General features: G+C 33.5%; 1 protein-coding gene and 1 long non-coding RNA gene across 3 annotated transcripts; one reads left to right on the top strand and one right to left on the bottom strand.

The window, feature by feature from the left end:
* Positions 1–4,259: 4,259 nt before the first annotated feature.
* On the bottom strand, positions 4,260–9,245 carry LOC126627733 (probable WRKY transcription factor 12). 2 transcript variants are annotated; one of them, XM_050297248.1, is made up of 5 exons: positions 9,125–9,245; positions 8,602–9,026; positions 8,355–8,428; positions 7,598–7,759; positions 4,260–4,661 (listed from the first exon to the last, which is right to left on the bottom strand). In XM_050297248.1, the coding sequence occupies exons 2-5, from the start codon at positions 8,911–8,913 to the stop codon at positions 4,502–4,504; spliced, it is 708 nt and encodes a 235-aa protein (XP_050153205.1). In that variant the 5' UTR covers positions 8,914–9,026; positions 9,125–9,245; the 3' UTR covers positions 4,260–4,501. The 2 variants fall into 2 exon arrangements, with proteins under 2 accessions (XP_050153205.1, XP_050153204.1); XM_050297247.1 differs by having other exon boundaries at positions 4,260–4,664; positions 9,125–9,240.
* Positions 9,246–11,075: 1,830 nt separating this feature from the next.
* LOC126627734 (uncharacterized) lies at positions 11,076–18,273 on the top strand. The gene is made up of 4 exons (XR_007625130.1): positions 11,076–11,505; positions 12,113–12,171; positions 13,666–13,735; positions 17,969–18,273. It is a non-coding gene; the product is annotated as an uncharacterized LOC126627734 (long non-coding RNA).
* The last annotated feature ends 291 nt before the right edge of the window (positions 18,274–18,564 follow it).

The following is an 18,564-nucleotide window of genomic DNA, read 5'->3' as shown; positions in this document are numbered from 1 at the left end:
GTTGTTAATTGTGTGTCACTTAATACTACGGTCGAGTGATATTTATCTTCACTTGTAAGTGAGAGGTCTTAGGTCTATTCTCGCCAAATGCGAAGTTGAATCACATTATTATAGCAAATCCATTATAATGCTTAACCCACTCAGCCATCCCCATAGTGTAGATACTAAGTGTGTTGGAGTTATGTATATATAGTTAGCAAAAACTATTGCCTCAGATAATATCAATCAATTCAAGAGCTTTCACCTGCCTCTTCAATATCTCTCTCTTGTTTTTCTTTCTATCATCGTCTTTTGTACCAATTTGTCATCTTTTGTAATGTAGTTAATAATATAACCCTTAAAGATTTGAAAATGATGTAATTATATTAGTTCAACAAACAATGTCAACCAATTGTTAATTAACTTCAGCTTTATTTGGAAGAACATACTTAACTTTTCTCTTTTGCGTACTCCGTTTTAAGTTGGTTCTAAGTATACATGTCAAAGGAGGGATTTGATAAGAACTAATTCAGAATTAATGAAAGTGAATAATGTTAGTTGTACACCCTAAAAGTCATTCATAAGAAGAAATATTCTGAATAATGCAAATGATTAATCAATTAATCTAGTCAAAGGGCAAGAACATTAATAATGACTAGTCTCATTAATATTTATAGTCCTAAATAGTGAGTCCATAGATAATGAACATGAAAATAAGCAATCTAACGAAGTTAGGTTCATGGAACCTTCTTCTCCTAAATGCCATATCCTACACAGTGTGTTTGCGCAATTGGGCTGATGCATGGTTGGTCTCAAGCTACTCATGTGAGGACATTGAACTTAGTGTATAAGGACTCAATAAAGAATGAGATCATTGAACGCGATCAATCAAGAGTTCATGTATGAAGTTCAATATACATGTCAAGCAAAAAAGTCTACAGCTACAATAATGTAAGTAATCCTTAGACTTAAAAAGTATACAATTGTCCTACGAATACATCATTGACCATTTGATGATGCAACTTGATCATGCTTCTCTACCTATAGGCTTGCTCTACAATATTATTCTGGAATCTTCCACAGAATTAGTAAGACTGAGAAAGAAATATCGATTAAGCAAGACACAGTAGTGGCAGGACATGAACTATCGATACCTTATATAACATTATTAAGAATATTGAACTTGAGAATGTCTGTATTTTATTGCAATTCCAACTCAATAGGTTTTTTAACGCATTCTATATTGGCTCGGGTGACCATGTCATACAATTAGTTGCTATTCATGATTTGTGGGACCATCAAAGGCTAATCAAAATTGTCCTCAATAGAAGGGAGAATTAAATTAGAGCTCACTAAAATTATTATAGTAGTTTTATCACTCATTACCTAGCCAATTAGAACCTAATGAGTTGCATACCCGTATTATATTGAGATGAATACAGATCCAATAAAAATAATTAATTAAATTAATTAAACAAAGAGTTTAAATTAATTGAGTAATTTAATCAATTATTGACGATTAGGCATTCAATAGGGGCTTAGAAATAGTTTTGGGTTCCATGGGCCATTGTGTCCGAACACATTGGACTTGCATTAAGCCACCAAGATGACTTAAAATACAAAAGAGGCTACCTAAAAAACACAATACAAAAGAACCCAATGGACCTAGTAATCACCCTAGGGCTGATTGGAGTGTTTTGTGTAATTCACACAAACTCCTACATATTCATTTATCCTCTCTAAACACCAACAGAAACGACCACTGGAGGAAGATTGTCCTAGTCGTCAATCTTCTTCTAGTTCCATCACTCATTTCACTATAGAACGTGTGGTGAAATAGAGATCATCTTCTTTAGTGACTAAAGAGAACAAAAAAGGTGGATGCAATAAGGAGGAGGAAGTTCCAGGAGGATGATTTGGTGGGACACTTGGTTAGGTTTACAAATTCTTTCCTTCGGTGAAAACTAAATTAATTAGGAATTCGATTATCGGTTACCCAAACACATTACCTACAATGGAAGTACACATGTTAGTAACAAAACATTCTTAAAAAAAGATCTAAGGGGTAAGTTACATAAGCAATAAATTGATTTTTTTCTCCGGCAACATGCTCGATGTGGTAGCATTGACCTTTGTAACGACCAAGACTGGTAAGACCGTCAATCCATACACAAGCAAAAACGAGCTTATAACTTCAGTAATAAAGCATTGATTTACTCTCTTGCGTTCAACTCTCGCACTAAAGCACGCTAAATAATCCGTAATGTGGATTGCAGGGGTTGTGTACCATTTTGCCAAAACCATGTACAGTTCCAATCAATCCCAATCTGTTAAGTCTGTTCATAAGCTTACATCCCTTGTAACAATTTCTTCTTAAAGAAGTTTATGTTGACCAATAAAAAAATATGTGATAGGTAATACAACTTTATTGCGTTTTGAAGTTCTCTTACCAAACGAAAACGAAATATCATGGTTTATATTATAGTACATCTATATAAAATCTCATTACATGCATGATGACCAGAACAAAAAGGAGAAAAATAACACAGAAAAGTGCATAACAAAGCTGAAAAGGATCATAATTCTTTTATGCAGTCAATAACTTATGTGAAAAATATTAATGATTAGTCACTATATCATCACTTAATGATAGTTGCTACTAATTTTAGTTATCATTATTAGTCTTCTTTTCACTTCTTGAAGCCAATGATAATTCTTCTTTTAACTTAATGATAATTCCTAACAATAAGTTGTCATGATTGTTTTTTTGTTTTTTTTTTTTGGAAAGCCAATGTATGGGCCATAAATAAAAATAATGTCTATTATTGGGCTTATATATTTTTATTTACGCAAAAGTCATACGACTCTGGTTCACCAATTTCAAAGTTCAAAATCGGGGCTGGGACGATCATCTCATTTAATTCTAACATGTCTGAGGGCTCGACAAGATTGTCTCCAAAGTGCGCCCTTAAATGCTTGCGCATGCATCATCCGACATTCTAATGTCACTACTGCGATCATGCTAACCGCCTTAAGACACAATTGAAGGCCACCTAACAGAAACTATAGTCACTATCAGCACCTAAATAGAGCCAAAGGCCTTCAAGCTCATGACCTTCGTCAAAATCGATCTTTACGATTAAACAAACCTTGAATGATTCTTTAATCAACCCAACTACTTTTCAGCACAAACCCAATTGCTCTTCAACAAAATTCTTTTTGCTTTTCAGCTACAATCTCAAAGTCTTCCTTCCAAGTAAACACTACCTACGATTCCTAAGATCTAAAACTTTCACAGCTCTTACACCCAATGGTATGATTTGATTGATGTGCAATTCTAACCACCATGATTTCCTTTATGAGGCACATATTTTGTACTAAGTTCAATCTTATACCAATGATCTCAGTGGACTCCTCTAGCATTATCTTACTCTTCATGGCTTGAATCTTTCTAAAGTTTTACTGCTTTCTTTACATTTCAAGTTATGTAGCTCAACCCGTCAGTCTAGATTTTACTTTTGTAAACGTTTGTAATCTTGACTCCATGAAATGATTACATTTTCTCATTTTAGCTTCTATTTCTCTTTCATTTACTTTTTAGGCTAGCATACACGAAGTTATATTATTGAACATAATCTTGACTCCGTCCGAATTTTGACACCAACAACCACTTAGTAAACTTTTCTTCTAAACAAAAGGTAAAGTTCTTCATGATTTAGTGTGAAAATTAGTGGGAGGATCATAGTTGTAGCTATGTTAGTATGCTACACCATATTACTAGCTATTTTAGTATGCTACATCATATTACTAGCTTAGTCGATCCACTTTTCACGAGTGGACTCATCCTTTCACGATAAGTAACATATTTTCTCAATAGCATGCATCAGCTATTGACAAGCTATATATAAACCTTAATAATAACTTGTATCTTTATTGTACGTTTGGTTTTCTGTATCATATTCCAACAAAATATCACAAGGAGTGGTTTAGGTTAGGCCGATTATCCTTTATTGATGACAAACAAACACACAGTTCAGAGTTGCATTTAGTCCAAATTAAATAAGGAAGGAAGAAACTAACAAATGTGAAGCTTCTTATCAAATAAACAATTGCAACATGACATGGCTGATATAATTAATTTGGACGAACAAATATTGTGCTAAAATGCCCTAGTTTCATTATAATTAAGAGGTTTCATTATAACCATGAAACCCACATACAATCAACAATCTCAAATAAAATTTCATAAAAGTCATCTTAATATAAGTTTGGATAAAGTATAGTAAAACTACTTCATATAGATATTAAATAATTTAGCTGACCTTCAAAATGATCAATCTCATAAAATACTTGACAATCTCATAAAATACTTGACAGAACTAACTAATCATACACTAACATGCAACTAAATCATTACAAACAATAGTACGTGTATACTAAGTTTGTTCTGTAGTTCGTGATGAGCTACGTACATATATATAAAAACTCCTCAGTACCATAGAATTTTTTATATATAAATTGGCTAGAAAGAGCTAAAGCATTCATGTTCAGAGGAGGTAGAGTCATCACAAGGGGAGTGGTTGTGTCTACCTTCGTAGGTTGTTATCACCATTCTACAGTCTTCTGACAGACGTTCAACCCTCTTCTTCACCCGACAGTTATTGTGAGTACACCTGTAGTAGCTTCTACATGCATATGTTCCATTCAGTATCAGTACAAGAATAAAAAATTATAATACTAGATAGTGCTGAATATTTCAGAAGCTGCATACAATTTCATGAATATTTCAGGCGTAAAAAAAACTTACGTTAGATGCTTAAGTCAAGCTCTTATAAAAGATTAATTTTTCCACATTGGATGGAGGCTAGTTTTATTACTGATTTCTTATCTCATCTAGTTCGTTCTAAACTCTGTTTATATTTGGTTTAATTTTGTTCCTCCTAGTGTAAAGAACGTCTTACACTTTAACTTTCTTTATATTAGGTTCTTACACTTTAACTTTCTTTATATTGGTTGCCCTAAGGGCTTTATTGTTTAAGTTTTTTTAATCGAACTTAAAACCTCTTATTTACAAGTGAAGATGAATATTATTAGACTGTAGTACTAAATGGCTTATTGTTTAAGTTTTAATCTCCCAAAAAATTTTCATTAAGGAGATTAGTACTAATTAATTGCATGTACTCTAGAAGTATCTTACGATTAAAATTTGATCTAAAACTGATATTACGCTCAATGATAGCTTAGGTTCCAATCTTATTAATAACGAGTTTGCTACTAATTATTCTCCAACATCTTCAGTGTAAATATACGTTGTATCAAGAAAGAAAAAAAAACACTTACTCTAACTTGTAGATTATTAGGATGTAATTATCTCATCCACATCCATGGCTTATATCGAGCTACGCAATTCCAAATATAAGCAGATATATTTTAAATGCTATATATTATGTATATTTGTTTAATCTTTATAAGTAGCATGATAATTTATATATTCTATCCCATTGCACATCTACACGACTTTTTGATTGAGAAGGTATGTGCTCCTTTCTAGGTTCCATTTGAATTTTCTTGGCTTGCCTAGTTTTCGATTTCAAATTAACACCAAGCTTACATGTTTGTCTAACCTTATTCATTTTCTTAAACAACATTTTTTTTAAAATTATGAAAAAATAAAGCAAATAAGACATTGTTAATTTTATCTTCTATATATGTATCAAAGAAATCGATAGTTTTAGTAACACTCTAGATCATCAGAATGAACATTCTATTTATTAGACACATATGAATGACTAATCAAACTCAAACTCAATTAATTTAATTTGTAGAGATTATCTTACATGGTGAAAAGATTTGATTATGTATACACTACAAATTCATTAACTACAACTAGGTGGACAAGGTGCATCCTAGTGCTACTTAACTAAATATCAGCAAAGCCTTTTAGATTTCTCTTTTGTTTACTCATCTAACTACATATCCCACTATATGAGCTATACTTAGCGTGCACTTCCTTGTCCACCCAGCTTGAATAATATAATTTTACCATAAACATTATATCATAATCAGAATTATTTATTTTTATAATTAACATTTAAATATCATCATCGCTAAAAAAAATACTTAAATTGGAGTGCCTTTAGTCATTCATATATTTTAAGTAAATGATTGGTTCGTCATAAAGATCTTTATTTTTACCAAAACTGGCAATTTATTTTATGGGTGTGCTATCCACACACCCTATTTTACTTCTCACACATCTCTTGATAAATTATGTCATTTAATATTCTTCAATTCATCAATCCGAGGGCCGAAAATTAAAAAGGTGTGTGAGAAGTAAAATGGGGTGTGTGGATATCACACCATGTTGACTACCGAACAATTTTCAATTTGATTGATTTTCTTTTTGAACAAATTAATGGTTTATGAATTGTGATTTAGAAGACGAATAGTTCCGCTTATAACATTTGTACAATAATCATTCGTCAATCATAATTAGAGTGGATGAGAGGTACCCTAGAGTGCACTTAACTACGTACTTAAGTACGTAGCTATTGTTCTTATTCTTTGTGGCAGATAATTAACCTGCCCATGAGGCACCTTGTCTACAAACGAGGGACGACCAGATTGGCTATAGGAGTATATATACGTTCTAGCTGCTTGCAGCATACCGGTGCCAATAACTCCAAATATTTTTCTTGCCCTAAGCTTGCCCTATTTGATGAAATTGAGGTTCCACCATAAAACCAATTGGCAATATGGAGAGTAGCCCAAGACCATATAAGCACATAGCAAACCTTATCCCTCACCGATGTGGGACAACTCTCAACACGCCCCCCGCACGTGTGGTGGATTTTCAAGCCTACACGTGGACAACAACTGGGTGACATGAAGCACGTGTGGCCATTTGGCTTCACACAAGGACAATCCGCTCTGATACCATGATGAAATTGAGGTTCCACCATAAATCCAATTGGCAATATGGGGAGTAGCCCAAGACCATATAAGCACATAGCAAACCTTATCCCTCACCGATGTGGGACAACTCTCAACAATTTGAACGAAACACACTAATGTCTGAAAGAGTGTATATGTATATTACATATCCTTATTCCCCCCTCCAAGTTTTTCAACACACCGTATGTAACTTGTACGGCACAATATCCATCCTTTTAAGCTTACCCCTCAATGTAGTATCATGATCTATCTCGTCTATTGTTTAGCTCTTAGCCAATGATCATCTATAAAAAAAATTAACTAAATTTAAATGAAGTAGGCCTCTCATTATAATAAACGAGCACGTTGAATTCGATAAAAACAATAAAAAGATTAGTGATTGTAATCAAGTAACTAATTGTATGGATGAAATTAGGAAATGATGTTGTGGGATGAAGGCTCAACATGCATGGTATTAGGTAATCAAGTTGTGACATATATATTTTTGATAATTCCTCTATATATACAACATGTGTGATTAGTTTATGTAATGCAGAAACATATTGGTGGAAACCATATAATAATTCAATTTACCCATACAATCTAAATTTTATTAATTTGAAAACACATTCTTATGTGTGTTATGTATTATCATATAAGACGAAATTCATATGCAAAAAGGTACCTTGGATGAAGGCTGTTCTTGACAACTTTTTGACCATATTTCCTCCATTTGTAACCATCATCAAGCACATCCACGTCACTTCTGGTTTGGAAACAAAATCTTGGCTCTCTAAGCTTTCTCCTCACCTTCATCTTGCTTTTCTCTGAGCTTGAACTCCTCCACCTGCCAAATACTTAATTTCAACCTTCTACTTTCTTAATGTTAATTGATCTTGGGAATCCTCTGATTAGTAGCTGATCTCTTTAATGCACTCTCATACAAATAATACACAGAACAATTTCAATAATGTGTGGTATAAAAAAATGACATATATATATATATATATATATATATTTATACTTATATAAACAGATGTGTGTGTGTGTGTGTGTGTATTGTCATGGATGAATATAATTGATATCTATGTGTCAAGTACTTGATCGATACTGTCATATACCCACAAAGAAAGACTGGCGCAGGCACACACGCAGAGAGAGAGAGAGAAGAAAGAATATTAACAACATGGTGTAGTACAAAAAGAAAGCACTATTTGGAAACAGAAGCATTCTCTTGCATAAGTGGCTAAATCTTGCCAAGATTCTGGTAGAAGATCTTTTCAGAATGCATTCTTAGATGTGCGCACGCATTTATGCATGTACATATATGCATGTGTACTTTAGAGAGAGAGAGAGAGAGAGAGAGAAAGAGAGAGAGATCTAGCTAGCTGAGAGATTGAAGGACAAATTCAAACCCAAAAACTAAAAATCAGTGTGTATACCATGAGTTGCTGCAATCACTAGCATTACCAGTCCCATTTTCATCACTAACACCCTTTGGATCCAACGTTCCCACCTATATATTGTCCCATAAAAACACAAAATTGTAAGAGTACAAAAATAAAGGTACCATCAATAACTGATTAGCTTTTTGTTAGAATAATCAACTGATTTGGTCGAAAAGAAAAACACTTGACATCAAATTTATGATCCCAATTTCTTGTTTCTTTAATTTCAAGATCAAACCACCTGCTCGTTATTATTATTCCAAGAAGGTCTTGTACTAAACCCCATGGTGGCGGCGTTGCTGGTGGCAGTGGCGGTGGCGGAGGATGAGGTGCTGAGAGCAGCAGGCTGATGATGATGGTGAGAATTATTAGGGTTCAGCTGTTGTTGTACTTGTACAGGTGATGATGAGGGTGCCAAGAAGCTCAAAACCTGATTATGATGATGCTGATCTTCGAACTGCACAAACCCCATTTCGTGGATCGCTTGTTGTGGGGTGCTCGAAAACGAAATCTGAACCTCGTAATTCGGAACCCCTCTTTGATCTCCTTCCATATTATTCTTTCGAAGACTAACTAGTTAAGCTTGATGTTCTTCTTTCTTCTTTCCTCTTAATGGAGTTAGCTATATATGGACCTATGGTGCATATATGCACTTTTCCGTTCAACCTGTTGGTATGAAAAAAGTTAGTTTATCGTGCTTCACACGGTGTTTGATTTTATGTGGTCAACCCAGTCAACGTAAAATGCTGGTAAATATTCCTTACCGTCTTCTTAAGGGTTGTGTAATGGAGGCAGCTGCAGTATGTAGAAACTTAAAAATACTTTGCACAACAGCACAAGCCACCTCTCTCTCTCTCTCTCTCTCTCTCTCTCTCTCTCATATGAGTATGACATATATGCTACACATGCGCAGCACAATACCCACAAATTATTAAGAGGATTTACATGTGTGGTTTGTGTACTAGTACAAGGCCTGGTGGGACAAGATACTTGCCCATGGCTTAAAAATAAAATAAGAAAAAATTTAAAAAAAATCCCGCAAAATATGAAGTATATTGTAAACTTTTTTTAAGTGTACAATTGATAAAAAGTTACTGTACGTTATTCAATCATGAGGTATGCTTAAGACCATCTCCAACCGAAGGAGGGCCAAATCGTTTTAGCTTTCTGATCCTCTAAGAAATTAATATTTTAATGAGCAGTGCATGACCATATTTCTTACCATCTCCAACCGAGGGCCAAAAGGCCATAGGGCCAAACATAGCCCTGTGACAAAAAACCATCTTCAACCGAGGGCCAAAGGATCATAGGGCCAAACATAATTTATTATTTAAATTTAAAAATTATAACAACTTAAATTTAAAAACTACAACTTAATTTAAAAACTACAACTTAAATTTAAAAACTACAAATTAAATTTAAAAACTACAACAACTTAATGTTATTTAATGTTGTTTAATGGCTTAGGAAGTTAAAGGGGAAAAGATAGAATTTTTAATTTTTTTTTAATTTTGTAAAAATAAAAAATTCAAATATAACAGCTAGCTAAAATATTCAAATATAACGACTAGCTGACATCAGCTAGCCGTTGCATTCAAATTTGTGGCCCGGCCCGGGGCTGGCTGGGTTGGGCTAGCCTATTGGCCATTGGGAAATTTTTTGTAAATATTAGTCGTTACGATAGGGTTTGCGCGATAAAAATAAATATTAGTCGCGCAAAGTTTTTAGTTTTTTATTTTTTATTTAGTTAAATTAATTTAATATTTTGCACGACGATATTAATCTTTGCGAGACGAAATATTTTGTTGCGCAAGGTATTTTATTTTTGTTTTATTATTTTTCTTATTTTAATTTAATTATAGTAATTGTTTGCACGACAAAATATTTGGTAGCGCAAGAGTTTTCGAATTTTTACCTTTTTAATTTAATTTAATTGTATCTTTATTTTTTAAAATTACTTTAATTTAAATTGACATATTCAAAATAAAATTACATATAAAATAGAGATCAAATTATCCATAATATATATTATATTAAAAATGTACAAATAAATTAACAAAGTACAATAATAAAATCCTGATACAAGTCTAATGTGGTGGTAGTGGCGGGGGATATGGTCTGATAGCATCCTAATCCTCAATTTTCACCGTCAAAGTCTTGACGATTCCCTACAAACAAAACAAACATGGTCAAATAACCAAAAAAATAACATAAAATAATACCAAAAAATCGGCATAATCTCCCCTAAACTTGGCATACCCCAAACTCCACCCCACACCAAACCCAATTAATTAACTCCAAAAACACATATTAATGAAGAAAAAAACATTAAATTTGGGGAGAAAATTGTGACAACCCGTCCCTAAAATTTCGTTTATTTATTTATTTTTAGTCAAGGGAATTGACAAAAATGTCTAGAGGCAAGGATTTTGATTTATGTTGACCATCGTCTAGAAGAACGTATGACTTATTCTTTTAGCGTATTTACGTAGTACTCAATGGTACGAACGCATAGGCGAAAGCCGTTTGCGAGTCCGGATTATAACGGTATAGTTACGGACGTTTGAAATTGGTTACCTACATTTCAAATTACTAAATTATTGAACTTCCACCTTGTGGGAAAGAAGCCAATTAGCTTCAAGGATAGAAATAGGGACCAATTAAATGAGAAAAAAAATAATAATAATAACCTTTCCACCAATTAAGAGAGGAGAGAGGGAAGCTCTCAGCCTTCCCTTCCCCTTCCCGTAGCCATACATATGCAGAAAACCTGGCTTCAACCTGGGGTGGTTTTCCTGCAGTCCTCCGCCATTTTTCAAGCAGGTTTCACCCCTTCATCACCTGCAACCTCTTCCACACCCTTCCCTCTACCATCTCCATCTATATTTAAGGGTTTTTAGGTCCTAACCCGTGAGGAACTTCACCGAAGCACCAGAGGTGCTCGACGACGATTCCTCCTTTCCGGCAAGTTTCACCACCCATTACCACCCTTAATCAACTCCCCTTGGACCTAGGAACAAGACCCAACTAGTTGTAGGGACGTTGGAACGCTAAGAAAGGAGAATCGAATAGCACCCATTCTAGGGTTTCCGGCGGATTTGAGTGAAATTGGAGCTCTTCACGGCCTAATTGGCCTTAGCCACAGGTATAAAAGTTGTTCCACTCAATGAGATCTTCATTTCTGTAAATTTTGGTAATTTTTTGAAATAGTTGGATTTTCCGACTAGTCGGGGCGGCCGACCGCCACCCGCGACGGCACGTGGCCAAGGGACCGTCGATGTTATCCTTAGGCTAAATTAGATTTCTTGAGTTCATTTTTGGCAATTGTATATCGTAGGTTGATCGTTTGGACATAAACTTATTAGGATACGTTACTTGGTAAAGATATGAATCGACGATCCGACCGTTGGATCGTCACCAAAATTTTAGTATGTTATAGTATGTAATATTTGAGGACCATAGGAACTTATGGATTGGGAATCCAATATACGGATCTTCCCGAATTGGATTTGTAAGTTCATAAAATAAAATGTTGACCGCCACTTGGTTTTGGCAATTGGCGAAGATCCGACCGTTGGATCATAATGAAACTTTAGAATGTTGTTCTAAAAGTATAATGTGGATCTTTGGAAGCAATGGATCGGAAATCCGTGATGCAGATCTTCCGAATTGATTTACGTAGGGATGTGTTTTATGTAAATTATGTATTCTATCGGTAAGAACTCTGAGATGTGATTTGATAATTGTTCTAGGCGACGATGGTTCGTGACGTCTCAATCTTTGTGTTAGGGAGTCATGGCGCAGACCTTAGGTGAGTGGGTCCTTTCCTTTCTATCGTATATATATATGATTGATAGTTCCATAAACGGTTATAAATTGATTATTGCATATAATTACTGTGAATGCTTTGAAGTACTAATGTGAACTACGAATGACTTGATCCCTGTTTAGGGTACGTAGGCAGTCTAACAAGGCATTAGATGCAGCCATACAATAAATGAGACTAAATAATTGAGACAATAGCCTTGTTTAAGGAATTGAGCAATGTGAGGGACATTGGTGGAAAATGTGAGATTTAACCTAATCAATGTGTGAAGAATAAAACATTTGAAGTAAGGAAACGTAAGTAATAATAATTAATTAAACTAGTGTCTAGTTGGGCTTATCACCGATAATTATTCCCGAAAATAAATAGTTCGGGAGTAGGGTGTTACAGCTTATGCATTTTTTTTACGCCATATTTTGTGTGTGTGTGTGTGTATATATATATATGTTTATGTATACAATTGAAAATGCTATAACATGTTTGAGTATCAGATTGCATCAGGGTTTATCTATATGTATATTACCTGCACATAATTATTGTGAACGCTTGAAGTGCAAAGGTGAACGCAGGACACCCAAGTAAGTTCAGGTGAGTTTATGGTATTAGTTGAAATGATGGAGTTATGGCATGACTACATGCATGTTTTAGGCAACCCCGACCTTGTCGTACATGTTGCAATGATAGGCAACTCCGACACTGTCATATGGATTGCCCATAAGTCGTACATGTTATATTGAGATGCATTGAGAGCTCATAAACTTGCACCCCAGTGTTAGTGCTCCCACCCGTGGCCAGGGCACAATCATTCACGTGATGTTCATCTCCCGCACCTTACGCTTACCTTGGATCCAAGGTAGGTGTACATACGACTTTAGGTGGTTCCGACTCATAGGTGACCCGCGATTATTCGCACAGTCTTCATGTGATTGTAGCACTTGAGCGTATTTATTTACACACAATCCTGTAGTACAAACCACTTTAGGTGGTTCCAACTCGTGTGCAGGTATACTTATTAAGCTATAAATTCAGTCGTACATGTCACAAGAGGTGACTCCGACTTATGAGCTAGCCTATGTAATGAGATATAAATAAGTCATACAAGTCATTATAGGTGACTGCGACTTATGAGTTAGCATATGTGATGAGATATGGATAAGTCGTACATGTCACTATAGGTGGCTCCAACTTATGAGCTAGCATTGATTGATGAGATATGGTTGTAGTCATACAGGTCACCATAGGTGACTCCGACTGGCGTGCTAGTATGGGTTATTAAGCACTTGATTATTTATATTGCTAATAAGATGCTGTGTGTGGTATACTTCTGGATTTAATGTTAGTATATTCTTGATTTCATGTTTATCCGTAGTATGATTTTCTGGGAGCTAAATAGGTGTTACGGTGAGGGATTATATCGTTTAGAAGGTCTTTATTAAAGCTTTATTTTCTGGCCACTCACTCTAGTTTTTATCCTTTCAGGTCTAGTAGCAGAGCTTTCGTATCGACGAGGATTTGTGGCAAGTTTTGGTATTGGAGATTTCTTTCGAGGGTATGATTCTTAATCCACTCTACTGTACTTACTTATGCTCTAACGTCACGTGTGAAATGGGTTCATTCCCGCTCACCAGTGCACTCTGGCTTTTTTTAGACACTCTTAGGTTTGAATTTATTCACATTTTTCCACATCATCATACTTTATGGCTTCGTCACCTTCCAAGTGTCAGCCAGCACAGCTCGATTCAGAGTCCTAGTGGACATTACGGGTCGGGGTGTGTCAAACATACCTTTTGGCAAGATTAAGAGTGAGTGAGAATGAGAGAAAGGAGTGAGTGAGAGAGTTAGAGGAGATAGTGAGAGAGAGATGAGAGAGTGAGAGAGAGAAGAGAGAGTGAGTGAGAGTGAAAGATACAGAAGAGAGAGAGAGGGAGAGAAGAGAGATTAAGTGAGAGGAGTGAGTGTGAGAGAGAGGGTTGGATTTGGGGAGAGGGAAAGAAATGAGAGGTAAGAAATAGAGAAAGACATTGAGAAAATTGTGAATGAGTCATTTTGGTTTTAATAACTGTATCACTTTGTGGGATGAAATATTGGTCGCGCAAAGTCTTAAAAAAATTTTAAAAAATAAAATTTCCCACATCCCATTTTTGGCGCCGGCTCAAATTTTTATTTGACCATGTGCGACGAAGTTTAAAATTTCATCGCACAACGTGACTATGCGCAAGGATGTGTGCTTTGTCGCGCAAGCAGTTTTTTTTACTAGAGTGATTATGCATTCTAGTGCGGGTTTAATCCCCTTCCGTCTAACAACTAATAATTTAGCATATTAACGCTATCATTTGTCAAAAAAAAAAATGTTTTCAAAGTTTTCAAGACGTTGTGAATGCCATTGTGATGAATAATCATTCATAATGGTAGGTATTGCACAATCAGGAGAAGATAATTTTCGACTATAGATGATGTGAAATATATGTTGAGGAGAGCTCATGAAAATAACTGTATGTCCCTCGAGGGCAAATGGTGTAGCTCAATGTTTGGCTGCGTTTTCTTTGTTGGCGTGAGTCAATGTACCACAGAGATTCAATATATTTAAAATTGATCTTTCTTTAGACATCGAGCATTGTTTTTATAGAAAACTTCATTTTAATCCCTAAATAAGATTGCTTTTTCAATAATACCGTATGTAAGATTAAAAACTAAAAATAGTCCTCCATGTCAGATTATAGTATTCCATGTCACATTTAATCATTTTTTAATAAATTTATTGCATTTTTAGTTTCCCTATTTACCCTTATTACTCTTTAAAACCAATTAGAGAAACAAATATATAATTAATTTTTCAAGAATGCTTAATTAACTAGATCCATAATTAACATGTTTGTTATAACATAAATCTCCATGTGTTATTCCAATCAAAGAACCCAGAAAACTTAGAAACCATGATCAAACAAAAAAAGCCATAAAACTTACAAACCAAAAATCTTGTTGTATTTGGAAGAAAGAAGAAAAAAGGGGCTTTTAGATGCCAAATTGAAGGTGAATCCAGAGATAAATGAAAAAAAAATACAAATTGAGAAAATAGAATGTGAAATCACAACTTAATTGACCGTACCAAATTAATCGGACATACACTATATAGTACCTAACCGACCATACCAAATGGATAAGACCTAATTGATAGTACCTAAATGATTAAGGTACATTCATATAGGTACCATGATTTAGGTGCATTCATATAGGTACCATGATTTAGGTGCATTCATATAGGTACCATGATTTAGGTGCATTCATATAAGTACCATGGTTTAGGTGCATTTGACTTGGTACTATGATTTATGTGCATTCGACTAGGTTATATGATTTAAGCACATTAGGACATGGTTTAAGTGTATTCGATTATGTAAAATATATTATTTGGCTATTTATATTTCCTCTATGCTTTGAATGGTGATAATGAATAATTTGAATTAGGTATTTGTTAATTCTTGTAACGTATCACTAATATTTTTTTGAATTATGTTTATCATTTTAGAAAGTCAAACAATAATCAATGCCAAAAAATATGGAGCAAATTAAAATCATATATTTAATAGGGGCATTATAGGAACCCAAAAAACGCATTAAATATTTCAAAACAAGAAAATATAAATTTTAATATTTATACTGACATGGAAATTTAGTCAAAGGACTATAATGAATATATAATCTAACATAAGGTTTTAATTGAATTTCAATCTTTATCAAGGATTAAAATGGAGAAACCCCTTGTTTTTAACGGTTCGAAGAATCGTCTGACATTATTCAAGATGTGTTTTTGCAAGATACATGTGTTGGGGACAGGTAAATCTCCCCTTGTTTTTTAGTTAATTCATGAATAAGCCTCCTTCATATTGCAGTTGTTCTTTATAAAAATAAAGTACTCTGTGTGTGTGTGTATCGTAGTGTTCTGGAAATTATATATTGCTCATAAGTACAAAATTTCAGACTTAGAAGCTTAAATTTCCTAGTTTATTGTAGTGTCTGGAAATTATATATATATACAAATTAATGTCATGCAAGTAGTGGATTGTTCTGGTGGTTAAGGTATTCTTCTTTAATCCACTATGTCACGGGTTCAAACTCTCTTCCTCATTTGAGTGTAGATTAGTATAGAATATCGATTGTATTAAATAAAGATATTTGAACCATGCATCCTCTTTCTTATTATTTGAATATCATCTACATTAAGATGAATAAACAATCTCCAAATTGAATAATTTTTTACAAAGATGATCTTTAAATGATAATAAAGAGAAATGAACAAATTTAACCGTGATGTTTATATATTAAAAATGTGATATTCATAAGTGGTGGACAAATAAGTTCTGTCATATGTTCTGAATCGCGGAATATTAATTTGATTGCACATGTACCAGATTTCTACAATGACTCGTTTGTACAAAAAAAAAAAGGGTTTTTGAACATTAGTCCTTGCAAAAGATTAAAATTTAAATAAAAAAACCTGATGCTAGATTAAATATTCAATTTAATCCCTTGAGTGTACTTTTATCAAAATTTACATTCAATTTTTCTTATTTAATGTGTATTTTTATTTAATCTCTCCATATTAAATTTTAATTTCATTAATATGTACATATTTAATTTTTTTTAATTAGAAATGAACGTAAATGAGAAAATATTAAAAAAAATTTGTGATACAAAAATATATAGATACACAAGTGTACAGAAATGATTGTGCCAAAATATATAAAATTGACTTTTTTTGTACCAAAATATTTGTACCTACATGATTGTACCGAAATATATTACAATGAACCTAAATGTATGTACTGAAATGTATTATATTGAATTAATGTACCTAAATGTCAATACCGAAATGTATGTACCAAAATGTACGAACCTAAATGTCAATACCGAAAATGTATGTACCTAAATATCAATACCAAAATGTATGTACCTAAATATATTTACCGAAATAATAATTGAATTAATGTACCTAAAAGTCAATACTCAAATGTGTGTATCAAAGTGTACGTAACGAAATGCATTATATTAAATCAATGTAACTACATGTTTGTACCGATAGATATACCAAAATATTCAAATGTATTAATGTACCTAAATGAAGAACATAAAAAATTGTTATCGGAATATATATTATAAAAAATTTAGTTGCCTAAATGTAGACATTAAAATATATTATGATGAATGAAATAAAAATTAAATGTAAATGTAATTAATACATTAAAATAAAAATAAAAAGATAAAATAAAACATCAAAATACAACTAATAAATGATATGATTAAATGTGCTAGGGACTAAAATTAGATTTTAATCTTACATATGGTTATAATCTAAAACTCATCTTTTTTAGGGATTAAAATGAAGTTTTCTAAAAAAAAATTGTTACATAAGTGTTCCTTATTTATCTCGAATGGTTAATTGTTGTGTTGCGATTGTGACAAGCATCAAAGATAAACCGAACCCAAAAATAAAGGGGAACAAGACTTAACCGATTCTAAGGTGTTTCCCATGTTAATTAGAGAACTTTCTTTATTGTCCTTTCAGTCGTCTTAACTTCCTTCTATTCTAGTTAAATGCACTGATAAAGCTCCTCTACAATTTCTGGGGAATATTTCCGTGATAAGGGAATGCATGCATGAACAATCTATGATGATGACATTATTGTTACACCGACCACCAGGTGTAAGGCTTTCTCTCGCACCCTTGTCTTCTTTAATTTGAGAAACTAACAGAAGATCAACCCTAACAATTTTGCTTGTGTAGGGAAATTTCTGGGCATAATTTCAGTTCATTTGATTTTCCTCTAGTGGAGTTTGCAATCCTCCTTTTGGTGGGAGCTCGATCGGGGCCGGGTGTAAGAAATCCACCACCAAACTTAATTATCGAGAGGTGCACTTAGGCTCAGCAGACTTTGAGCAAGCTCCTCTTCTTGTAAACCATTGATAATTGCTGATATTATTAGTATCTCTTAATCTTAAGACATGCTAGTGTAATTTTTTTGTTTGGGATTGTTTTTGGGTACTCAGTCCTATTGTGTAAGCAAAAAAGAAAAGCGCAAATGGTGAATTATCCAGGTACTTAAAAGTATTCATCTTCAATGCAGCTTTGCATGTCAAACCTTTCTCTTTTTATTGCAACTTAAAGTAATTAGTTAAAAAAAATTATAGCTTAAAGTTAGAATATTGTTTATAATATTAAAATAAAAAATTATCGCAATAAAGACAGCTAGAGGCGTCTTGATCTAAACACAAGATGTAGAATGTCACTTACAATAATAATACAGCCTTTCTCAAAATAATAATAAAATAATAATAATAGAGCATCAAAACTCGATTGTTTCACATTATATAGATGCGGAT

Source organism: Malus sylvestris, chromosome 7, assembly GCF_916048215.2.
Source record: "Malus sylvestris chromosome 7, drMalSylv7.2, whole genome shotgun sequence".
Taxonomy (NCBI): domain Eukaryota; kingdom Viridiplantae; phylum Streptophyta; class Magnoliopsida; order Rosales; family Rosaceae; genus Malus; species Malus sylvestris.
The sequence above is the reverse complement of the archived record's forward strand: the minus strand, read 5'-3'. Positions and strand labels throughout refer to the sequence as shown.